We start from the raw sequence: 27,417 nt of genomic DNA on the forward strand, positions 1-27,417 counted from the left end.
TATCTCGCTCGACTCACACGTAGTCGACCACAGTTCGTGTCCCGGACCTGGTGGCTTAAAACTCACGCCGGGCGCATGTGTGTGTGTTCCCAAGATCCAGAAAGGAGAACAGAGGAGAAGGGATTGTGGCGTGACCATCCCCCCTGGGGGGGGGGATTTCTCGCTTTCTGTCTCTCTGTCTCTCTCTGTCTGTCTGGCGAGCGCATGCACCCTATAGCAAAAACCTCTCCAAAAACAAAAAAAGAATTATGTCTGGGACACGAACCGCGGTCGACTACGTGGGAGTCTAGTGACATAGCCATTACGCTAACTGCTGGTCCCAAGAATTATGCTTATATAAGGGCATAAGGCAATAGTTTTCAAATTTCTCAGTTTATAGGACCCTTAGCCTCTCAGTCACTTTTTCATGCTGCCTTTTAAAGGGAAAAAAATAAATTATTACACACACACACACACACACACACATATTATAAAGGAATTACATATATTCATATATCTATATATATTTCTTTAAGTATTGAAGTCTAAACAACTTAGTATTTATGTAATGAGTCCATAGCCATTTGAAAAAGTCATATACATAAATTTTTAAAAATACCATTTTTATTTAACCTTAAGTAAGCACAAATGTTTGGTAATGGAATGATGCTCCTGTTAGCCCCACGTTACCTGTGAACCTTGGAGTCTGCCATCCATGTTTCCTGTTCCACACAGGTTTTGCTCTTTATCATAGCAGCAGTCAACTGTCCCACTTGGAAATAAAATGGCATTTTAGAAAGAAAAGTTGTACAATCTAATTTTGAAACCAGGGCCTACTTTAAAACAACCATTTAAGAGTTCCTAACAGATGTCGAGGATCTGTTCTATTTCATTTCTCTTGTTTTCATTTTTGTTTTTCTCCAAAAATGTTCAAGCATCCTGTCCTAAACTATGAGTTAGCAATGAGCCCTAAGGACCTTGGAATATAGTTTGGGAGGCACAGGCTAAGGTAATTGAGCTTCATCCTGAAAACTATGCGCTGGGTCTAAGGGTCTCTAATTGGAGGGAAAAGGTATATACTATGATCAAGTGTGTGTGTGTGTGTGTGTGTGTGTGTGTGTGTGTGTGTGTGTGTAAATTATTATTCCAGCAAAATCTGTAAAAATTAAAAGAAAAAATTTAAAGCCTTAAAACTCCAAGGGACCCATTTATTGACTAAGCCAAGAAGCAATGGGAGATGGTAGCTGGGATAGTGTAGATAAGGAAGTATTAGCAGGGACCAGCAGTTAGCGTAATGGCTATGTCACGGGACTCCCATGTAGTCGACTGTGGTTCAAGTCCCGGACCCGGCGGCTTAAACTCATGCCAGGCACATGTGCGTGCATGCCCAAGATCCCAAGAGGAGAACGGAGGAGAAGGGATTGCGACGTGGCCATCCCCCCTGGGAGGTGATTTCTCGCTTTCTGTCTCTCTGTCTCTCTCTGTCTGGCGAGCGCACACGCCCTATAGCAAAATCCTCTCCAAAAAAAAAAAAAAGAAAGTATTAGCAAGCCCTGCTCACGATGTAAAGGACAGTCCTCAGATAAAGAGATGACTTCCTCTCCTTCTTTGCCCTTTGGTGGGACAATTCTGAAACAGGCTCTATATGTGTTCTCAAAGCTTCCCCATCTAGACTGTGCCCCAGTTGCCATTAGCAACAATTTGTTAATTATAGAAAGATACATATAACATAAAGTATATGTAATAATATATTAACATATACTTTATTGGTTTTTCTCCTTCCCTGTCTTCTGTCTTTACTCTCTCACAGTGGTTGCTAGGAAAAATAAATTGCCCACTTCCCCTGTACCCATGTACTGTTGTGAAGATCTGCTTTAGGGAGAACACAAACTAAAAGAGAAGGATGTGAGAGATATTAGGGAAGGAGAATGGACCGTGAGAGATGACAGCTTGGAAGAAAAAGAGTGAGGCAGAGAAGACTTGAACAGTCCTGTATTTCTGACTGCATGACAGGGTTCATGTGAGTGATGGTTACAATGACATTGGCTAGGAGATTTCAAACAGGTCATCCCAGACACACTAGACTGAGGGAACTATAAGGCAGGTGGGTTTTCAGTTATGGAGATCTGAAGACAGGTCTCAGCTAGAGCTACACTTTGGGAAACAGGGCAGTAGTCCCTGAACCCTAACACTGAAAGTATTAGGGTCTGACTGCTACTGCTAAGGAAAGACACTGTTGTTCAAGAGAAACAGAGTACAAATGATGGAGGTCACCGGGGCTTAAGCCATGCAAGAGGCCACAAAGACTGTGAAAAGGGATGGCCATGTAGGAAGGAAACAAAGAAGAAAGAGAGGTGCTCTGGAACCTGAGAGGGGTAAGAGTCCTAAAGAAGTAGTCTGTGGGGACCAGCAGTTAGAGTAATGGCTATGTCACTGGACTCCCATGTAGTCGACCATGGTTCAAGTCTCGGACCTGGTGGCTTCAACTCATGCCAGGCGTGTGTGCGTACGTGCCCAAGATCCCGAGAGGAGAATGGAGGAGAAGGGATTGCAGCGTGGCCATCCCCCCTGGGGGGTGATTTCTCATTTTCTATCTCTCTCTTTCTGGTGAGCGCATGTTCCCTATAGCAAAAATCCTCTCAAAAAAAAAGTAGTCTGGAATGTCAAACACTGCAGCCAGCCCCAGTTAAATATGTGCAAAGACAGGCAGGGAGGACTGCAGGGCGATCACGCCAGAAAGTTGTAGAGAACAGGCCTGAGAAGAAAGTTTGGGGAGGACATGCTTTGAAAGCCTGGGATGAACTGACCTCAAGTCTGGTCTACCTGTAGCCCAGAAAGAGGGATGAGTTTACATCCTTAGCATTTAAGAAGGAAAAGAACATGTGAGGTTCCTAAAGGAAGCAGTTTGAAGTCCCTTCAGTAGCCAGCAGACTTTGCATAGGGTTTCAAATAGAATATTGGGTTGTTTTGTTTTGTTAAAGCTCATCTCTTATCAGTTGAAACATTACTAGAGGCGGGACACTACAGAGAAATGCAGAAAAATAAAATGAAGGTTCCATCTTCAAGGATTTGTAGTCTGGGAGCATAGTGATTAGTATCATTAGTTACTGTTATTATTACAACCACGGTTAACACATAAAGCAGAAAGTGGCAGAGCCCAACAGAAAGTTGAATTTATCTACACCTCTCCATACCTTCCATTATTTTCTAAACTAAATTCTTTTTCTGTGCAGTTTATTATTCTTCTACAAAGTACTTCCCAGCGAGTATTCTGAATGACATCAACCCTCTGCGTGATGTTCCCCATGACTCCCATAAAGATGACTTTATACAAACTCTTTATCCTGTTGCACACACTGAGGCCTATGTTCTTTACTCAGTGACATGGATTTCTGAATATGACTTAGAGTCTAAAAACACCCCGATTTTTTTTGATTTCTGAAACAAGTCCCTAATACAAGCACTGCAATATTTTTTACTGCTATATAATTCACCATACCATAAAACTGACCATTTTAAAGTGTACAGGACTATAGTCTATTCACAAGGTTAAGGAACCATCATCATTACCTCGTTACGAAACATTTTTATCACCCCCAAAATTTGTTCCCTTTTTTTATTACACATTAGCAGTCACTTCTAATTTCTCTCCCATTTCCTCCATTCAGCCTCTGGTAACCAATAATTGACCCAATAGATTTGTCTATTCTGGATATTTCATATTAACAGAATCTTGAGATGCGATATTTTGTGACTAACTTATTTAACCTAGAGTAACATTTTCAAAATTTGTACATGTTGAAGCAAGTACATTTTTATTGCTTAATAATACTCCATTGTATGGATGACTACATTTTACAATTTATTCATCTGTGGATAAAGACTAAATATTTTTTTGGCTATTATGAATAATGCTATGTGAAGATGAGTGTTCTTTTTTTTTTTTTTTTTTTTTTTTGAGAGGTTTTTGCTATAGGGCACGTGCGCTTGCCAGAAAGAGACAGAGAGACAGAAAGCAAGAAATCATCCTCCAGGGGGAATGGCTGCTCCGCAATCTCTTCTCCTCCTTTCTCATCTTGGGATCTTGGGCATGCACGCACATGCACCTGATGTGAGTTTAAGCCACTGGGTCCGGGACTGAACCATGGTCAACTACATGGGAATCCAATGACATAGCCATTATGCTAACTGCTTGTTCCAACATTAGTGTTCTAATTTATGGGTGGACACACTTTTTCAGTTCTCCCGGGTATAAACTTAGGAGTGAAATTGTCAGGGGATAATACTGTGTTTAGGTTTTTGAGGAATTGCTAAGCTGCTCTCCATAGTGTCTCTATCAGTTTTACACACTACTGCAATGAATGAGGGGTCCAAGTTTTCCACATCCTTGCCAACACTTGTTATTTCCCACTGAATTGATTATGGCAAGAGTTTTTAAATGAATTATTTAGAGATTTTTGCTACAGGGCGCGTGTGTTCGCCGGACAGACAGAGAGAGACAGAGAGACAGAAAGCGAGAAATCACCCCCCAGGGGGGATGGTCACGCCACAATCCCTTCTCCTCCATTCTCCTATCAGGATCTTGGGCACTCACCTAGCATGAATTTAACTTACTGGATCCAAGACTTGAACGATGGCTGACTATGTGGGAGTCCAGCAATGTAACCATTACACCATCTGCTGGTTCCTAATTTTTATTTTTTTAATTTGCTAATGAGTACGTGTGCTCACTGGAGAGAGAAGAGAGAGAAAGAGAGCCAAAAAATGAGAATGTACCCCTCATGTAGCCTGGTCACACTGCAATCCCTCCTCCTCCATTCCTCCCTTTGGGATCTGGGCTTGCACTCACACGCATGTGAAATTTTTTTCAAGCTACTGGATTTAGGACTTGAACTACACAGTTGGCCATGTGGGATCCAGTTGCTTTAACTACCATGCCACCAGCCATCCCAGATTTTGTTAACCCCATGTCACAGATAAAGAATGATGTGCATACATAGAATTAATTAGAAAAACCATGATTAAAATATTAGTTTTTAAATTAGTGGATCATCTTTCTTTCTGTGACACCACAAAGCTATTCTGAAACCACGTGAACATCAAGGTGTCATGAAACACTGCCTAAAAAAACACTGAGGTGTGATAACTAAAGGAAGGAAAATATTGTGGATTTACAAGATGTACATGCACACACACACACACACACACACGTTTAGATATATGTGTTGACACAATTTAACCCTGTTTTACAGACTTAACAATGTACTCAGCAGAAAACCAGTAATTACCAATGAGAAGCCTTCCACATGGTCAAACTTAAAGTAACAACAGTGTCATCGGGAGAAGAGGACACGTTTACATTAACCCATATGTTTCTGGCCCACCTTCTATAGTACCTTTGGTAGCATATTGTAGCACACACGAAGGGCATGGGTAAGAGGACAGGAGGGCAGTTATTGTGGCATGACCAAGTCCCTCCCTGTCTCTGTCTCTATCTCTCATCTCTCTATGTCTCACGTGTGTGCATGTGCTCTAATGTGGATTAAAAAAATATGTTTTTTAGTTCTTCATATTGATTTATGATGTGATTCTAGTTTACTAGAACTGGACACCTCTACTCAAGCCATCATGTGTATGTTATTTAAGAAAGAGACACAGCATCATATAAAGTTGATCTATCCAATTTTTCAAAGTGCTTTGTCCCAAAGCACAATATCTTTAAATTTTCTCAAAGCTTAGGTGCTTAGAAAAGTACATATTTAAAACATGGGCATCATTTGACCTTTTTTTTTTTTTAACTTGCTAGAAGGCACATGTGCTTACTGGAGAGAAAGAGAGAGAGAGAAGAAAAGAAAAAAGAAAAGAAAAGAAAAGAAAAGAAAGCAAGAAAGCAGGCAAGCAAGCAAGCAAGCACCCCACATGGGGGATGGTCTCACCACAAGCTCTTCTCCATTTTTCCTTTTGGGATTTTGGGCATGCACACAAAAGCACCTAGCATGTTTTCTAGGCTGTCAGGTCTAGGGATTAAGCTATGCAGTCAGCCTTGTGGAATCCAGCTACCTAAACTACCACGCCAAAAGCTACTGACTAGTGACTATTAATTAAGTGACTGTATGAATGCTGTCACACAACATTGTGTGAATAAATAAAACAATAAAATCACCAATGCTGGCCCCTAAGTTGGTCCTTAATATTTTTTTCTAATGAAAATAATATAAATTTTGAGTGCCATAACAGCATCTCCTTCACTTACCATAGGACACAGATTAAATACATTTTCTTATTTAAAACAACGGAAAGGCATTTACGCATTGTGTTGTAATCCTTATATTGAACAAAGTTTTGTAATCTGGAAGAGATCAACAATTGCTCTCATGTGAAAATAGCTGAGATCAAATTTGGGAAAGTGCTCCTCCTCCATTTAAGTCAAAAGGGAAATAAATTGTCATGAAATACATTATTTCAGATGCTTCTATCTTATATTACCACGACCATTGTGAATAGTCAGAACACATGTCTGAATTATTTGCAGCAAGGCCATGATATTATATTTTAGTGATAATGTTGTATGCATATAATGTTACTAATAGTTCTGCCAAACTTGATTTTGAAATAACTTTTATAAGTAATTATTTACAGTATTCATATGTAAGCAGATAAACCACTAGGCTAATTAGAATTACTGGCAATATATGTATACTTTTCACCTTTTGCCTGAATCTTTAGATTTTAGGCAATTCAAATAAAGAAATGCTTGCAGAGTGGGCCATTACTACCATTTAAAAGAAAGGAGATTTTTAATTACACATAAGTTAAAAAAAAATTATACTGGGGTTGCACTGTTTAAAAGTTCTAACACCAAAGGTAAAAGTGAAATCAGACCCTCAGAGATTATTTAAACCTTTTAGCACAGAAAAGCTTTTGGAAATCCTTTCTCTCAGAATGTTATGCTTTTTGACCAAACTATAATTTCTGGAATGATGCACTCAGAGTGGTGAGAGAAGAGGGAAATGTCTGCCTATTCGGCCAGAGAAGCCAGACCAATCTAGGGATTAGTAAGGTATCACACAAACTAGCACTCCTTGCTTCAAAGCCTTTCATGTCTTCAGACCCAAACAAGTCACTTGAAAACCTTCCCTTGGTGTCCCTACTCTCCAAGTACAAAAACCATCACGTACAAATGAAATGGCCAGACTCTACTTTGGTGTTGTCTTTTTTTTTTTTTTTTTAATAATTTCTTTTAAAAATATATATATTTATTTATTTATTTAATTCCACTTGTTATTTTTTACTATTATTATTTGACCAGAGAAAGACAGACAGAGAGAGAGAGAGAGAGAAAGGGAAGGGGAGAAAGCAAGCTGCCAGGTCTGGGACTCGAACCATGAGCAGCTTTGTGGGAGCCCAGCCCCCTTAACCACCACGCCACCTGTGGCCTCTGGTGTTGCTCTTAACTGAGCAGTAATATGATCACCTTATGACCACTAGCATACCCTTTTTATTTCTGATGTTTATAGCATGAACAAGATAATTGATGAATTGTTAGGGGGAGAAACAGAGTCATGACCTGCTCCGAAGAATAAATACTATGCCACACTGGAGGGAAACTTGCCGTCCCACTCTGCTGGCTCTGGCCCATGATTGCTCATGAATATACATGACTGGAGTAGTAGCAATTGCAGTCATCAGACAAGCAGAGTTTTATAAATACGAAGCACAAAGAGTTGACAGGGCGGTTCCTCTTCGGCATAATTACAGCCTTTAGTGCATTAATGCAAACCTTAGTGCAGACCCATTCCTTAGCTCTTTGAGATCAGAGGTTAAATTCAAATTTAACTCACACGTTTGTATTAATACACATTTCACTGCACTCTGTCAGGCTGTCTTGCATTAGACTCTTAGGCTTGTGGATTCACATCCATTTCAAAATAATGTAATCTGAGGAACCATCAGATGGTGTAATGGTTATGTTGCTAGACTCCCACAGTAAACCGTGGTTCAAGTCCCAGACCTGGTGGTTTAAACTCATGCTGGGTGCATGTGTGTGTATGCCCAAAATCCCAAGAGGAGAATGGAGGACAAGGGATTGTGGCATGGTCATCCCCGCCCTGGGGATTTATTTCTTGCTTTCTGTTTCTCTGTCTCTCTGGCCAGTGCACATGTCCTATAGCAAAAATTGCTCTAAAAAATAATGTAGTTGATGTACAAAAAGTTACAGTAATTTTTCTGGAGTTTAAGAGGCCATTTCTAAAAATTCAATGCCATCTTTATTATTCTACTCTGCCTGTACCACCCATGCTGATGATCCAAAGGGCAGAGAAGCATGTGCTCAGGTCTTCAGCCAAATAGGGCAATCAATGCTGTGTACTAGGATATGAGTGTGTCTGCATAGCATAGTTCACTTTTTGATATTTTATTATGAAAAGAAAAAGCTGGATATTGTTAGGGGGAAATAATTGCATTTCTTTCACTGGTTAGCATTGTTTTTATTTTGAGTCACCATTATGACATTTTTAGAATTTTTAAAAACTATTCATAACACTTTGTTTCTAAAGTTGAGAACACTGGACAAATTTTAAGATAATTTTCAGAATTGCTTCTATCATTTCTATACACACACACACAAATCACACACACACACACTATACTGTAGATCTATATAACACTAAAATATATAATTATATGGTTGAATTATTGTTGCAGTTGACAAACTAATATAGTTCTAACATCAGTGTTCATTGGTATTTTTATTTACATGAAAGAAGACAAGAGCAAATTAAACAAGACATATGCCATAATATCATTCATCTGTCAGTACTGTTCTTTGCTAAATGCAATAACAGCTTTCAAATCTTGCAGAAATATTTCAAGTTTCTTGTAATATTCCCTATGGACACATGCAATTTTTTTAAGTTCTTTTCCATAGGGTGTGTGCACTTGCTGAAAAGAGACAGAGCGAGGGAAGGTGAGAAATCACCCCCCTGGAGTACGGTCATGCCACAATCCTTTCTCTTCCATTCTCCTCTTGTGATTTCGAGCACACATACACACATTCCTGGCATGATTTTCAAGCCACCAAGTCTGGGACTCAAACCTTGGTCACCCATGTGGGAGTCCAGCATTTTAACCACCACACCATCTGCTGGCCCCATGAACAAGCACAATTTTAGGTTTAATCTTCTTTATTAATATTTCTCAAATACCTTCTTAAGTATAGACCATCAATAAAATAATAAGTCAAGCTGTGATATGTAGCATTTGTTGACTTCTGTTGTGTATTTTCACCATGGCAAATTTCATACCACGAGATGTCACTGCATATGAAATTCTGAAGATGTATACAGAAGTGCTCTGGTCTATAGTGATTCCACAACACAGGTGCAATAGATGTAAATAGACCCAAGAGCACAGTAAAATGTAGAAATTAATTAGAAAGTGTTGGACATTAAGTATTTATTATTTCTGTTTAATATAACTTACTGAATTAAAGTTTATATAATTTAATTTTTAATAAAGGTATATTTTAACAGTCAGTTCACAATATTCTTGAAATTGAAATAATTCGCTCTCATAACTGACCCCAATGTATATCATGTATAATTTCAGATATGTAGATTTGGGTGTGTGTGTATATTTTATTACTGAAAATGAGCCAGATAAGCAAAATAAATATGGAACGTGAGCAATACAAGTGCATGCAGTAGAAAAGGATGAGCTCTGAGAAACAATGAATTCTTTTCCTATAGTTCTGTAATCTACATGTGGATCAAAATGACTCTGCTCTGAAAACAAAGAATCTTTTCATTTGCTTTCTTAAAATAAGCTATTTTGCCTCAATTTTCCTAGAACCATCAAATTAAAAATGTCCTAGTCTGCCTCAGTGATACAATGATAATGCAATGACCCAGAATGCAGAGATTTTATAGGAAAGTCTCAGGTTTGAATCTCGAAGTACGAGTTTATTTTGGGGCAAATACTTCTGAAGTCCACATATAGTTTCCTCAAAAGATACATTTTCCATGAACTTTTTGATGAAACTCCCACCCCTCCCCCCACCATGCACTTTTTTTTTTTAAAGGTTTTTGTCATAGGGTGTACATGCTTGTCAGAGATAGACAGAGAGAGGGAAGGTGAGAACTCATCTTGCAGAGGGGACAGCCCTGCCATAATCCCTTTTCCTCCATTGTCCTCTTGTGCCTTTGGGCATGCACACACATGCACCAGCATAATTTTCAAGGTGCTGGGTCCAGGACTTGAACAGCAGTCAATCATGTGGAAGTCGAATACCTTAATCACTACACACCTTTTTTTGCAAGAATATCTCATACCTTCCTAGTCCATTGTATCCAGAGGCTCCTCACATTGCTATGTCTCATTACTGGAGACGTAATCTTCATCACATGGTCAAGGTGCTTCTGCTGGTTTCCTTCACTATAAAGTTAGCATTTCCTTTGTCTTTACATGTCTCAAGGGAACTAACTACAGTTTTGTTGGTGGGGAAAAAAAATCATGAAGCATGAACCTGATAGAGAAATGTCCACATTTTCATGCTGAGACCCTGTCTCACCCAGAGCAAGTTAAACATCAAAAAAATGTAAAGAAAATAGATTCTAAATATTTCTCTTCACTAGGGCAATGCCCTCAATATCTAACTATTATTTAGAAAATTCATCAAATGCTTGAGAAGTTATTTTAGGATTTTCATTGTTTCGAAGACTTTATGAAGTAGTTTGCTTCATTCACTCCTCCAGACAGCTTTCTAATCAATTCATTGGCTTGCCAATAAAACCTGATCTTCAGAAATAGCTGTTGGATTTTCTATATGGGACTAGTCATATAATCATCTATTTTTATGGATGTATATTAACTGAGGGTTATATTATTACCATTTCATTAAACGGCCATTTGCACAATCTGTATCCTTCTTACCTTTCCAAAGATTCGGGAATTACAAAAATAAGATGAAAAATACAATGATGGTGAGATCATTTCCCAGGAATTTTATAATAATAAAAATCATAACCCCCCAAATTGTTGAGAAACCATTTAATAATAATTATGAAAACTACTACCCATAGGGAACCAGCAGTTAGCATAATGGCTATGTCGCTGGACTCCCACGTAGTCGACCGCGGTTCGCGTCCCGGACCCGGTGGTTTAGAACTCACGCCGGGCGCGTGTGCATGCGTGCCCAAGATCCCGAGAGGAGAATAGAGGAGAAGGGATTGCGGTGTGACCATCCCCCCTGGGGGGTGATTTCTCGCTTTCTGTCTCTATGTCTCTCTCTGTCTGTCTGGCGAGTGCACGCGCCCTATAGCGAAAATCTCTCCAAAAAAATAAAAAATAAAAAAATAAAATAATAAAATAAAAAAACTACTACCCATAGAATGTAAGCTTTACAAGGGCAGTTATAACCCAAGCACTTTGAACAGTGAGGGGAATATAGTAGTTGTTCAATATGTACTTGTTGGATAAATTACTAGCAATGAATGAGATCATGTGGTGGATTGAACACCTTGTAAATATTGCTTTATTTTAACCTCGTGAAAAATCTCTCTTTAAGAAAATACATCTCAGTTTGTTTTGCTGCGGAAAATTTCAACATATACCAAAAACAGAGAAAAGCGTAATGAGCACTCACATACCCGCTGTATTAGTCAGTTCAGGATGCTCTAACAAATACCATCGAACAGGTGGCTTAGACAACAGGAATTCATTATTTCTCACATTTGTGGAGATTGGGAAGCCCAGAGATGAGGTTCTGGAAGGTTTTGTTCCCTGGCAAGGACTCTTCTGATTTTCAGTTGTCTGTCTTCTAGCTGGCCTCATACGTCAGTGGGAGGATGAGAGAAAGCAAGCTGTCTGGGGGCTCTCCTTATAAGGGCACTTATCCCATCACCAGATCTCCAGCTTCATTCCTCATCTAAACCCAAAGGTCTCTTCCCAAAGACCCCATCTCTAAATACTGTAGTATTGGGGGTTATGGCTTTTATATGTGAATTTGGAAAGAGGCAAAATTCAGTCCATAGCACTCACCCATCACCCAGTTACGGTAATCATTTACTGTTATATGGCATCCTATTTAATGCAAAAAGTTTAATGTATCAGTTGTATGATTTGATAATATTCAATTCTTCTATAGTAGAAGAGAAAAACAAATCATATATGTAAAACTCTTAATAATTGAACGAGTAGCTTGTGAGATGCAGGTAGAATTCATAGAACCTGTTAAATACAGTACTGAGTTAATAAGCTCTAAGATACGCTACATGATAAAAAAAAAATGGAACAAAATCGAGGGTTATCTATAAATAGAAAGGGATAGTAAGAATGTCGTAAGAGTGAATCATGTCATGTTTAGGGTGATGGCAAAGATGTTCTTAATTAACCTCTCATTGGTGATACTCATTATGGTCTCATTGGGCCCTATATCTGCTATGACATAGAAGTGTAAGTAAAATTCCCTGCTGTTTACCAACTAATAGATGAGCTACTAGTTGGGTGCACTTGCCCCTGTGTCTTTCTGATGAATCAAATATGTATTGTTGACCTCAGGTATTCACCACCTGCCATGCTCCCTTGTGCAAACCTCAACTTCGGTCCTCATAGCCATACTATCATTGAGAAGGCTGAGATGACAGAAAGAGAGAGACAGCGCAGGATAGCACAGTGTGACCAGAGTGAGGTAAGCTCACTCCCTAGTTCTACTCATTTGTTGACTAGTCTAAGTGCATTAACATACCCCCCTCTTTTCTCTGGCTTCTTTCCTTTTGATTCAACAAACCATAGGAAATATGACTCTTATTTTGCTCTGGAAAATGTTCTGCTGTGTATCCTTGCATAGTTTATTTACTATATACTTTTAACCAGGAAATTTCCAGAGCATGGACTCAGAAGAGTTAGATAAATTGCACTACGGTTACTCAATTTGTCCAGGCTAATATCTACATGGTTAACATACTGCTGAATTCAATCCACAGTTAGAAACACAACACACTATCACCTCCATGAGACCTCCAGTCAAGCAAGTATTTCACCTTTTACACATTTCAGAAGTAACTGTTAGTGTGTGCACAAAACAAAAAACAAAGAAAGACAGCTAGGGTGTGACTTGAACCCAATCTGTGATACATTTTCCATTAAAAAAAAAAATCCTCCTTGCTACTCTTTTGAAATTATACAAATTCATGTGGAGATAGTTTTCTAGCCACTGGCAGATTTATTTTTATTTTAAAAATCTTATTGGTTTTATTTGTTTTTGCTCCTTTGGTCTCTCAGTTCAACAGCTTAAAGAGAGCTTAGATTCCATACATTGAAATTGCTCTCCTAAAAAAATAAATCTGAACATTTGCAAGAAAAAATGTACAGTTTACAGCCATTGCCTCTGCTCTAGACTATTAACCCTCTAGATATATGCTGAAATTGCCCAGTTGTTCAAACCTAATGGCAGGCTCGGGACTCTGCCGTCCGTGTTTTGAATTGACTATTGCCTCATGATACAGTGATCTAATAACTGCTGCTCAGGTCAGGAAGAAATAAAGCACCCAAGATGAAAGCTTGCATTGCAAATCTGTTTACTGTTTCCATACAAATTTCAGTGTAATATACTTTCTTTGACAGTGTGCTGGGCCGGTATTTTCTCTGGAAGACACTGTTGTAGAAACTAGTAATGATTTTCCAGGGAATGTTCCCTAGACTGATAAAAGAAGTAAATATAATTAAATTGACAAATCTGGCCAAATTGAGATAGTTTATACTTTCATTTTTTCTTGTCTTTGCTAGTAGACTTACATCTGCAGAATACACAAGTGACTGAAGATAATTCAAACTGTAGATAAGATGAAGCAAAAACTTTCAGACACAGAAGAAAAAATGATCATAGGTATATTGTAGTATGTTTGAAGAAAATATCATTTATTTCCCAAATCACTAAACTAAGACATAATTTGAAAGAATCCTTATGATGAAATAAAATCAAAAGTCATTCCCTAATTAAATTGTTCACCCTAATGTAAGGGGTAATTAAAAAGTTCATGGAAAATGCATATTATGAAAAAACTATGCATGGATTTAAAAAAAAAGTTTGCATCAAAATTAACTCAGAATTTAATTCTATTTTCCATGAAATATTTTTTAAGGTTTTGCTATAGGTTGCATGTGCTCACCAAAGAAAGAGACAGAGACAAAGAGAGGAAAAATGAAAAATCATCCCCCAGAGGGATGGTTACACTGAAATCCCTTCTCCTCCATCCTCCTCTTGGGGTATTGGGCACACATACACATATGCCTGGTGTGATTTTTCAAGCTACTGGGTCTAGGACTACAACCATGATCAGCCAAGTGGAAGTCTTGTGCCTTAACAACTATGCAACCTGCTTGTCCTTCCATGAAGTTTTTTAAATAACTTTGTATGTGCTTCCTAACTTCCTGATGATTTTTTTTTATTTTATTTATTTATTTTTTAGGCTTTTGCTACAGGGTGTGTGTGCTTGCCTGAGAAAGACAGAAACAGAGAGAAGGACAATGAGAAATCACTCTTTTTTTTTTTTTTTCCTAGAGAGGTTTTTGCTATAGGGCGCATGCGCTCGCCAGACAGACAGAAGGAGACAGAGAGACAGACAGAAAGCAAGAAATCACCCCCCAGGGGGGACGGCCACGCCACGATCCCTTCTCCTCCATTCTCCTCTCGGGATCCTGGGCACGCACGCACACGCGCTCGGCGTGAGTTCCAAGCCACCGGGTCCGGGACACGAACGGCAGTTGACCACGTGGGATTCCAGTGACATAGCCCTTACGCCAACTGCTGGTCCTGAGAAATCACTCTTCAGGGGGATGGCCACAGCCACATTGCAATCTCTTCTCCATTCTTCTCTCAGGATTTTGAGTATGCACACCCACTCCCCCAGTGTGAGTCTGATGTACGATTATATATACATCCAACCTTGGGTGGCTAACTCTTCTGTAATTTACATGATGAGTACAAGTTTAATATTATGAGATCTTGAAAAAAAATTCAACCAAGGTGACACAACATTATGATACTATTTCTTCACTAGCTAAGCGTTACATTCACCTTCATGCATGCATGCATTCTACAGGTTATAACACTAGTCACATTAATTACCATCCTTAGGACACGTGCTTCAGAGTACTCTTAAATCAAGGAAGCAGAGAATTTGGATGCCTGAGTTTAAGAACAAAAATCTTTGAGAGATCTATGTTTAGCATATGAAATGTTGCTTTGCCCTATTAGAAACTCAGCTTAACTCAAACCACTCAACTCTAATAAACCCAACCCTTCCTTCTTATAATGAATATTTTGTAAAATCCTCTTGCTATGCTGAAATGATACCCATAAATAGTAAAACTCACCCACACCCATGAAGCAGAAGGTGTCAATGCCCCAGCCATATCTTCCCAGGACTCACTGTTACAGTACACACCCACCCACCTCTTCAATCCAACATTCTTGATGTCACTCTCTGTCTAAGGGCTTTTCCTCTGCCTGCCCAAGGCATAGACAGGAAGTGCAGGGGAGTCCATGCCCGAGAAGCAGTCCTCAGCCAACTGATGAAAATGAAAAATACAAAGTTCAGCATTGCTCCTCCCTCTGACAGGATGACATGCCCTGGGCATGCTCTTCATGGTCCCCTAGGATTCCCCAGAAGGACTGAACCCCAGCGGTCCACAGTAGTAACTTGCTTGGAATCATTTCCCACCCTTTCTGGCCGTCTTTCCTCTTTTTCTGTCTCCTTTGTTTCTCTGCCAATGCTTCTTGTCATCACCTCCTAATAAAGCACTTGCACACAAATCCTTGTCTCAGGGTGCACTTCCAGGGAAACTTAAACTAAGGCAACACAAAAGTTTTAAAAATCATTATAGTCCCATAAGTGCAACATGAAAGAGATATGAAAGGAAAGTGATTATAGTAATCTTCTCTTTTCAACATGTGAAGAAGACTCAGGGAGGACTATGCTAGAACACATAACGAAGCAGTCGAATACCAGCCTCCCTGTATGGAGTCACCATAAACAGACTACACAGGTAGACACCGATGGGCATGAGGAATTGGTGACTTGACTGCCACAGGACCACAGCCATTGATGGCATCATTTTCTCAGGCACCACTGATAAAGTCTAAGCAGACAAAGTTCAAACTTCCCTTCATATTTATGTTGGTTCAGTATATATTGAGAACAAACAAACAAAAAAAGACTTTGTTTTGATGTTATCTTATTGTTTATGAAAAGCTGTTCACTTAAGAGCCTGGCAAAACATTAAAATGTTGTATCGAATGAGGAAGTTTTTCTACATGTGCTTGGCCAGCTCACACATTACAGGACCCTTGTCCTTGCCAACAAAATGCTAGTAGCACCCCTTGTCATTATTGCCCAAAACTACCCTTATAAATCACTCCTTAGACAGTTGCACTACCCTTATTGAGAACCTCTGGTTCCAGCAAATAAGGCAGAGGGACGGCAAAAGAAATAACACAGTGGCTAAAGCTCCTGCATTCAGAAGACCTCAGTGTAAATCCTTCCTCATCTTCTGCATTTTACTTACCATTCTTCTGGCTCATGTGCCTTATCTGTAGAGAATCCAGTCTTCCTCTAAGTACAAGAGCTCCCCAAAGAGAGATAGAACTCACACCCAAGGGGGTTGGCCATGCTGCAATAGAGTCTCCTCCATTCTCCACTTGAGATTTTGGGCACATATGCACATGTATCCGGCATGATTTTAAAACCACTTGGTCTGGGATTCAAACCACATTCAGCCATGTAAAAGTCAAGTGCCTTAACAACCAGACCATACTGCTAGCCCCCAAACCACTCCTTCTAACTCAAGATTATCTTGAGGGTTAAATGAGTAAAACATACTGCCTGGCATGGAGTGAGAGTTCAAAACTAGTAGGTATTCTAATTACTATGTTTCACAATTATATGATTGACCTCATCATTCTAACTCAAATCAAATCACAAATTGTGCAGAGTTTGAAAATATGGGTTTGGGTATATCACTGTCTGCCTCCTGGGCATAACCTGAATTTACTATCATTCCATCTTTCCCTCTTCCTCATCCCTTCTGCCTGTCTTGGGTCACTTGTCACTCTCACTAATAATTTTATGAGGAGTATTATCAGTTTCTGTATCCCAATGCCTTATTAGATCATATAAGGAGTGAGTGGAGGGGGGAGAAAGAAAACCTTTTAGTTTAGTCACCCCCCTCCATTCCGCCTTCAGCAGCTAGCTAGAGATCTTGAATAACAAATGAGATAATATATAGGAATACACTGTTGTAAACTGTAAAGTGAAGCCCAAATAAATGTAAATATACTTTTGTTCTTGTTATTTATTAATAGTATCATTAGTCATCCCTTTTTCTGTCTCCTTTGTTTCTCTGCCAATGCTTCTTGTCATCACCTCCTAATAAAGCACTTGCACACAAATCCTTGTCTCAGGGTGCACTTCCAGGGAAACTTAAACTAAGGCAACACAAAAGTTTTAAAAATCATTATAGTCCCATAAGTGCAACATGAAAGAGATATGAAAGGAAAGTGATTATAGTAATCTTCTCTTTTCAACATGTGAAGAAGACTCAGGGAGGACTATGCTAGAACACATAACGAAGCAGTCGAATACCAGCCTCCCTGTATGGAGTCACCATAAACAGACTACACAGGTAGACACCGATGGGCATGAGGAATTGGTGACTTGACTGCCACAGGACCACAGCCATTGATGGCATCATTTTCTCAGGCACCACTGATAAAGTCTAAGCAGACAAAGTTCAAACTTCCCTTCATATTTATGTTGGTTCAGTATATATTGAGAACAAACAAACAAAAAAAGACTTTGTTTTGATGTTATCTTATTGTTTATGAAAAGCTGTTCACTTAAGAGCCTGGCAAAACATTAAAATGTTGTATCGAATGAGGAAGTTTTTCTACATGTGCTTGGCCAGCTCACACATTACAGGACCCTTGTCCTTGCCAACAAAATGCTAGTAGCACCCCTTGTCATTATTGCCCAAAACTACCCTTATAAATCACTCCTTAGACAGTTGCACTACCCTTATTGAGAACCTCTGGTTCCAGCAAATAAGGCAGAGGGACGGCAAAAGAAATAACACAGTGGCTAAAGCTCCTGCATTCAGAAGACCTCAGTGTAAATCCTTCCTCATCTTCTGCATTTTACTTACCATTCTTCTGGCTCATGTGCCTTATCTGTAGAGAATCCAGTCTTCCTCTAAGTACAAGAGCTCCCCAAAGAGAGATAGAACTCACACCCAAGGGGGTTGGCCATGCTGCAATAGAGTCTCCTCCATTCTCCACTTGAGATTTTGGGCACATATGCACATGTATCCGGCATGATTTTAAAACCACTTGGTCTGGGATTCAAACCACATTCAGCCATGTAAAAGTCAAGTGCCTTAACAACCAGACCATACTGCTAGCCCCCAAACCACTCCTTCTAACTCAAGATTATCTTGAGGGTTAAATGAGTAAAACATACTGCCTGGCATGGAGTGAGAGTTCAAAACTAGTAGGTATTCTAATTACTATGTTTCACAATTATATGATTGACCTCATCATTCTAACTCAAATCAAATCACAAATTGTGCAGAGTTTGAAAATATGGGTTTGGGTATATCACTGTCTGCCTCCTGGGCATAACCTGAATTTACTATCATTCCATCTTTCCCTCTTCCTCATCCCTTCTGCCTGTCTTGGGTCACTTGTCACTCTCACTAATAATTTTATGAGGAGTATTATCAGTTTCTGTATCCCAATGCCTTATTAGATCATATAAGGAGTGAGTGGAGGGGGGAGAAAGAAAACCTTTTAGTTTAGTCACCCCCCTCCATTCCGCCTTCAGCAGCTAGCTAGAGATCTTGAATAACAAATGAGATAATATATAGGAATACACTGTTGTAAACTGTAAAGTGAAGCCCAAATAAATGTAAATATACTTTTGTTCTTGTTATTTATTAATAGTATCATTAGTCATCCAACTGGTAGAAATCTCTTAAGAAAGACTCACAGCCTTGGCATCATCCTTTATAAATAAGACAGCTGAGAACCAAAACTAAGACTAGATGTTGCCTCGGAAGAAACTGAAGAAGATCAAACCGACTGCCCTGCAGAGGGTCCTATGACAGGAAGAGCTATCTGGAAATAGTGCCATCAAGATAGGAAGAGGAGCAGAGGCACCAAATTAAAGGGTCAGGCTTTTAAGGCTGCAATCCTCTCTTGAGAGGACTGAGTTGATTGATGTGTCCTGTAATGGAAACTCAGATAATGAAATAAAACCAACATTTAAAAATTTCAGTTGCCAAGGCAACCTTCTCAGAAGGGAACTTGTATAAGAAAATAAGATTCGCTTGACTACACCTTAAAATGAAAACTTATACTTCAGTGAAACAATTAAGCACAGAATTCCAAAATTGCTTGTTGCTGCAATGTCTGGAGGTATAGCATTGAAGTCGTAGACCTGTCATCTTTTTCATTAGAAGCTATTACTTTTCAAGATTTATGACTCATGGAAGGAACATCATGTAGTTTTGAGGGATCTCTACTGGCAATGGGTAGTTCTTACTAGTAAAAATTGATGTTTTTTTTCCGCATTCAATAAATCATTTAGCATGGCACTCCTAAAAATCACAGTACCTCACTTAGAGAAACAAATTGTAGACTGCTCATAATCACATAAAACCACCAAATTTATATATCAATTATTAGTTGCATTTCATGAGGAAATAATTTTTTTAAAGGTTTTCACCATAGACTGTGTGCACTCACCAGAGACAGAGAGAAGAGGGACAGTGAGAGGGAAAGTAAGAAGTCATCCCTCCAGGGAGGATGACCACACTGCAATCCCTTCTGTTCCATTCTCCTCTTAGAATTTTGGGCACATACACACGTGTGTATTTTCAAGCTGCCAGGTCTGGGATTCAAACTGTGGTCAGCCATGTGGGAGTCCAACAGCCTAAATTACCTTGCCACCTGCCGACTCCAGGGGAAATAATTTTTAACCTAAGTAAAACCTGGCTTATAGTCATTTCTTTAACAGAGCACTCATTTTCTTAGTACATGTTGTCACTCAAAGTATGTCACTCAAAGTGGGTGTACTATATTTTATCAACTAAAGAAGTTTTCTCTAATTACTAATATTATTGACAAATATGAATCTATGTCTTTTAACTGATGCTAAGAGAACTTATTGTGATGTTTTTGGAATTGCATGAATTAGGTTCTTAAAACTTAGTTTAGTGGTGGAAGAATTGCCAAAAAGGAACTAAAGATCATACTGTGATAAAGAGAGGGTTGGCACTTACAGTGAAATGGTTAAAGGCTTTGCATAGGGGGCCAGGTTCCACAAGGCTGACCACAGTTCGAACCCCAGCCCTGGGAGCTTGAAAAACATGCTGGGTGTGTACATATGCAAGTCCCAAATCCTATTAGAATGGAGGAAAAAGGACTGTGGTCAGACCACACTCCACTGGAGAGTGCGTATACTCTCTGACAATTAAAAACTAAATAAATAATGGAAACCAGCAGTTAGCGTAATGGCTATGTCGCTAGACTCCCACGTAGTCGACCTTGGTTTGCGTCCCTGACCCGGTGGCTTAGAACTCACGCCGGGCGCATGTGTGTGCGTGCCCAAGATCCCAAGAGGAGACTGGAGGAGAAGGGATTGCGGCGTGACCATCCCCCCGGGGGGGGTGATTTCTTGCTTTCTGTCTCTATGTCTCTCAAACCGCCCCCCCTAAAAAAAAAAAAAAAAAAAAAAAAAAAAAAAAAAAAAAAAAAACTCTCGAAAAATAAATAAATAAATAAATAAGAAAAGGAAAAAGATAAAGAAACAGATGTCAGGAATAATTTATAAAAATCCTTATAGAATGTTGGGAACAGCAGATGGTGAAATGATTATGTCACTGGATTCCCAAGTAGTTGACCTCAGTGCAAGTCCAAGACCAGGCAGCTTAAAACTCATGCCGGGCACATGTGCGTGCATGCCCAAAACCCTGAGACAAGAATGGAGGAGAAGGGACTATGGCATGGCCATCCCTTCTGGGGGGTGATTTTTCACTTTCTGTCTCTCTGGTGCGTGCACATGCCCTATAGCAAAAATATTAAAAAGAAAAACCTTATGTTCTATGCCCACAAACAACAAGAATAAAGACAGAATGGTAGGATAGAAAAGGTAATGAACAAGAAAACAAGAATAAAGGCAGTATGGTAGGATAGAGAAGGTAATGTCTATGTCATTCTCCGCATCATTATTTAGTGATAATAGATACACTATTATTAATTTTAATTTGCCCGCCCTTGTTCATAGGAATATTTCCTTCTTACTTTTGCCCCTATATTCACCCTTGAGGTTTTGGCAATTTTTTCACCAATATACACACTTTCTTTCTTTCTTTCTTTCTTTTTTTTTTGGAGAGGTTTTTGCTATAGGGCGCGTGTGCTCGCCAGACAGACAGAGACATAGAGACAGAAAGCGAGAAATCACCCCCCAGGGGGGGATGGTCATGCCGCAATCCCTGCTCCTCCATTCTCCTCCCGGGATCTTGGGCACGCACGCACACGCGCCCGGTGTGAGTTCTAAGCCACCGGGTCCGGGATGCGAACCGCAGTCAACTACGTGGGAGTCCAGCGACATAGCCATTACGCTAACTGCTGGTTCCCTGACACACTTTCTATTTGCATATTTTATGTAATACATACCAACATGGCATGTACAAATGTATATTTTTAATTTTCTCAGGACACACCATTGTTCCAGAAACCAAAATCATTCAGATGCTTAATTTCATCATCATGACTATGCATTTCTCAGGTCACACACATTACAATTCTATGATTATAAGACCTAGTGCTTTTTCTTTTGCACTGACATTTACATTTATCTTTCTCAAAGCTTTACAGAGAAAATCTGCACTTTAATTTTATTTTTCTCTTTAAGGTTTTTGTCATAGAGCATGTGCACTCATTTTGAGTTGGGGTCTCAAACCACAGTCAACCATAGGAAGTCTAGTGCCTTAACCACCATGTCATCCATTGACCCTCCCTTTTATTTTTTAAGTTTACACATTTCTAGAGAGAGAGAGAGAGACAGAGACACCCTTAAGATCTAGTCATGCTGCAATCCTGCCCAGTCTTTTAATCAGCCAGTATCATGGGCTTATCCACAGGTATGCCCCATGTGTTCAGATCAACCTGGAATTTGAACCCACACCTTCCCATATGATTCCATTATCCCACACACTGTCCCTACTGCCTGAACCACTGCAGCTGGGCTTTGATTATTTTATTTTAAGATTTTTTTTTCCTATTCCAATTTCTCATTCAATCTACTTCTAGTTCTTAATAGTATCTTATATTTTACCTTTATTGGAATTAGCAACCTCATGGATGTCCAGAGTGTATATAAAAATTATTTGACAAATATCTGAATTTTTCCTAAGGAACATTCACAGAGAAAAATAATTGAATTATATTTGGAGTACATTGGTAAGAATAAGGAACTTACAGGGGCCAGCAGATGGCATAGTGGTTAAGGCACTGGACTCCCACATGGCTGACCATGGTTCGAGTCCCAGACATAGTAGCTTGAAACTCATGTTGTATATGTGTTTATGTGCCCAAGATCCCAGGAGGACAATGGAGAAGAAGAGACTGCTGCATAGCCATTCCTCCAGAGGGGTAATTTCTCACTTTCTCTCTTTGTCTCTGTGTGTCTCTACAGTGAGAGTACACCCACTAAGGCAAAAACCTCTCAAAAGAAAAAGAATAAGGAATTTACACAAGCTAGGTCTAGTAAACCTGAAAGATTGGTGAGATTATATTTCAATCTCTTTATGGTAAGATTAGAAGGAGAATCATTATTCAAGTTCTAATTTTAAATATTCCATGATTAATAAAGCCACACTAAATTATCATTCATAGAAGAGAAATATCAGTGTAAAATGTGTCATTAAGTTTATTGATTATTCTTTCTCTGACTATCTAAATTAAATATAAGGGTTTATTTTAGGGGAAAAAAGACATCAAAAAGATGGATAGGGACCAACAAATGGCATAATGATTATATTGCTAGACTCCTATGTAGCCGACCATGGTTTGAGTCCCAGGTCCAGCAGCATAAAACTCACACTGGTTGAGTGTGTGTGCATGCCTAAAACTTCAAGAGGAGAATGGAGAGAAGGTATTGCAGCATGGCCAACCACCCTAGGGGGTGATTTCTCACTTTCTGTCTGTCTGTCTCTCTCTGTCTTTCTGGTAAGTACTAGTGCCCTATAGCAACAATCTCTGAAAAAAAAAAAAAGTGTATACAAAAGAAAAATATAAGGAACTTTGCTTCTCTAAATTAATAAAAGAAATAGTATTTTTCACAGTGAAATTTTATCCAAACACATCAAACACACAAATCACTACCTTACCTCTAGATAATTATTAATGTGTGACTATAACAATTTCTTCTCATTTGTTTAAAAATATCCTTTTAGCGGGACCAGCAGTTAGCGTAATGGCTATGTCACTGCACTCCCATGTAGTCGACCACAGTTCAAGTCCCAGACACAGTGGCTTAAACTCACGTTGGGTGCGTGCGTGTGCATGCCCAAGATCCCGAGAGGAGAATGGAGGAGAAGGGATTGCAGCGTGGCCATCCCCCCGGAGGGTATTTCCTGCTTTCTGTCTCTCTGTCTCACTCTCTCTGTCTGGCAAGCGCATGCGCCCTATAGCAAAAACTTCTCCAAAAAACATATCCTTTTAGCAAAACTAAGAAATTAGTCAAATGTATTTATATCTCACACTGATTATTGCCTCTCAGCCTTCCTTCAGACCCTTTTCTAATTCTCCTCATCCTCTGCGCTCAGGTGCTCTGTACTTTTATCATCCTCTAATTTATTCTGCCAAAGTGAAGAGTAATTTGATAAATTTTTTATATTAAGATATTAGGAAATTAATTATGTACTGCTCTCATGAGCATTTGCATTTTAAAGGAAAATTGCAGAGAAAGAACAATGCCTGACCATCATACATTACTCATTAATTATAAGATTTCAGGTATATGTAGAAAGATATTTAAAAGTAATGAGAGAACATCAGATCACTTTTTTTTTTTTTTAGGTTTTTGCCACAGAGCATGTGCACTCAACAGAAAGAGACAGAGATAGTGACAGGGAAAGTGAGAAACCACCTCCCTCCCCATAGGGATATGGCCATGCCACAGTCCTTTCTCCTTCAATCCCCTCCTGGGAATGCATATGTTTCCAGTGTGATTTTCAAGCCACCAAGTCTAAGACTTGAACCATGATAGGCCATGTAGAAGTGCAACACCTTAACCACTATGCCACCTGTTGGCTTTCACTATACAGTACCTTTAAACCGTGCAGTAGACATGATGATTTTGTCCATTTATTTATTTGGATTGAGATAAATTTCATGCTTATTATTTTCCATGTCTTAGAAGATACCTAATAATGTACACGGTAGGACTTAATAATATTTATTAAGTAAATCAATCATTATGCTATCTATCACCAGCAAAAAAAGTCTTTGACAGAAAAGTGGTACCAATCAAATATTATTATAAATTTATTTCCAGATACTTCCCTGGCAAGTAGGCAGGGCTATCTGAATCATTCTAGGCAATGCAATGGGATCAGAAATGGTGTGTGTCACCTCTAGGCTGAGATATTAAAAAATTCATGCAGGATTTTGCAAATTATCTATTCTCTGACTGAGGAGGTTGAATTCCAGATAGTGCAGACAAGAGGTTGAGCTATTCACAAGGCAGTGTGTCTGAATGCAGGCCACTGACATTTTGAGATTAGTTTTAGCTGCAGTATAGCCTAGCTGATCAGGACCAATAAAGTCATAGCCCCTTACAGTATTTACTGTATTGCCTGGCAGCTATCTTCTTTCTTTTTTATTTAGAGAGATTTTTGCTATAGGGAATGTGTTTGCCATAGAGAGACAGAAAGACATATTGATAAAATACCTCCTCGGGGATTGGCCATGCCACAGTCCCTTCTCTTCTATTCTACTCTCAAGATTTGGGGCACATATGCACAACTGCCTGGCATAAATTTCAGGCTGCCAAGTCTGGGACTCCAACCATGGTCGGTCATATGGGAGTCTAGCCCCTTAACCACTATGCCACCGACTGGCCTCCTGATACTTTCTAACATACCTACTACTTCAATTTAATTATGCACTCATTCATTTTTGTAGCTTTGCTGCCAAACAACATGCAGTAGGAGAAACCACAATGATATGGGAGTATTTTTTAAAGTTAAATATTAGAATAGAAATTTAAGAGAGTTATAGGTGGTAACACAATTAAAATAACTTAATTCAATGTATTTATTAGTAGTGAAAGTTTATGCTGTGTTCTGTGCTATCACCAATGTAGAAATGAGTTGGTAATAATAATAATTATGTTATTTATGATTATGAATATTATTCTAAACATATATAATAGTTTTAATTGCTTAAATAATTATATTGAATGCTCTATGATAATTTATTCTGGTTTAAAAACATGAAGAAATGACTAAATCATAAATATCTAAAGGTCTGGTGAACAGAATAAATATCAAAATAAGAATGATATCAATCTTGTAAACTGAAAATCATGAAGTGTGACTACATCTAAAACTTGAAGTAATATTATCAAACACTTTCTGAAGGAATTATGTTTTTCCAGTTATCTCACATTGATTATTGCAACTGATCCCCATTAATAGCCTTGTAAGTTGAACAGGTCTAAGATAACAATAATAATATAAAGATTGTTTATAAGTAAAAACTGAGGCTTCCAAATATTCATAGTACTTGGCCATGGTCACCCAGTGATTCTGCTACAGTAAACACTAAGCCATACTGGTGAAAGGATTTAGAATTTATCTTTGATGTACATAAATGAGCTCAAATTAAGTTTATTTTCCATCTTAAAAATAAGATTTTTTTTTAAGAGAAAGATTTTTGCTATAGGGTGTGTGTGCTCACTGGAGAGACAGAGAGATACAAAGAGAAAGAAAGTAAGAAATCACCCTGTAGGGGGGATGACCATGCTGGAATCCCTTCTCCTCTTTTCTCGTCTTGGGATTTTGGACACACATGCACACACACCAGGCGTTTTAAGCCACCAAGTCTGGGACTCGAACCACAGTTGACTACATGGGAGTCCAAGGACATAACCATTATGTCATCTGCTGATCCCAAAAATGAGGTGTTTTATATCAACCATTTCTACCTACCTACCCATTGTGAGAATCTATATAATACCAGCTTTACTATTAAATATGTGTCCAAGCATGACCATTATATATGTAAACATTTTTACACTTCCCCTAAAATAATGAGGATTTGATGAAATCATGATTACTAGTTATTTAATGGTGGTCAAGAGCCTGACATGCCACATAAAGCACAAAGGGCCATTTCCTCCTTTACAAATTGGAGAGGAAGGAAGGGAAGGAGAAGTGGAGAGAGGAAGGTAGGGAGAGAGAACCCCTCCCCAAAAAGAACAAAATGAATTATTTCTTCCTATGAATATGAGACAAAATATTTAATGGCAACTCCAGTCAGCCTCTCAAGAGGTTTGTTATTCAAGATGATGAATTACGTTGGCCATTTCACCTTCAGTGCCATTTTCATGTACTAATACTGGAATAAATTCTGTTCCTTACTACCTGCTAATTTTACTCAAGTAATATGTAACTGTCCCTTCAAAATTACTATCAGGGATGTTAAGATAGACCTAATTTTGGGACCAGCAGATGGCAAAATAGCTATGTCACTGGACTCTCATGTAATCGACCACGATTTGAGTCCCGAACCCAGTGGCTTAAACTCACACCAGGTGCGTGTACATGCGCGCCCAATATCCTGAGAGGAGAATGGAGGAGAAGGGATTGTGGTGCACCCATCTCCCCTGGGGGGGAGGGGCGGGGGTGATTTCTTGCTTTCTGTCTCTCTGTCTCTCTCTGTCTTTCTGGCAAGCATACATGCCCTATAGCAAAAACCTCCCTATAGCAAAAACTTCTCAGGAAAAAAAAAAAAACCTAATTCTAATCCTAAGGTGGCTAGAGCATTGCTTTAGCCTGTGATGATCAGGTCATTTGATGAAAGTTAAGCTAGTCAATAATTCTTATCTAATGGGACCAAGTAACATAGCAACAGGTATGATTGTCTTACAATGTTCCTAATCATGGATGCTTCTTTTCCCTGTAAAGAGAACATGTGCCGTTTTATACTGTTTCTAATAGGCTTCTTACTTTTTCTTGGCTTTTAAAAACAAATCATTAGAGATACCAGTGTATTCATTAGCAAATTCTCTTTGGGTCTCATAATCCATATTTTCCAAGTTGGAAACATATATATATATATATATATATATATATATATATATATATCTATTTTCC

The 27,417-nt window shown here is 38.9% G+C and overlaps 1 protein-coding gene across 1 annotated transcript in view; it reads right to left on the minus strand.

Annotated features, from left to right (window-relative positions):
• The window catches only part of LOC102484555 (mono-ADP ribosylhydrolase 2), a 1,480,331-nt gene that overhangs the window by 30,959 nt on the left and 1,421,955 nt on the right, over window positions 1-27,417 (minus strand). The window contains exon 7 of the mRNA XM_006143678.3: window positions 670-812. Coding sequence (XP_006143740.1) covers window positions 670-812 — 143 coding nt within the window. The remainder of the gene's footprint in view (window positions 1-669; window positions 813-27,417) is intronic.

The sequence above is a fragment of the Tupaia chinensis genome, unplaced genomic scaffold (genome assembly GCF_000334495.1).
Source record: "Tupaia chinensis unplaced genomic scaffold, TupChi_1.0 Scaffold000101_1, whole genome shotgun sequence".
Lineage (NCBI taxonomy): Eukaryota > Metazoa > Chordata > Mammalia > Scandentia > Tupaiidae > Tupaia > Tupaia belangeri.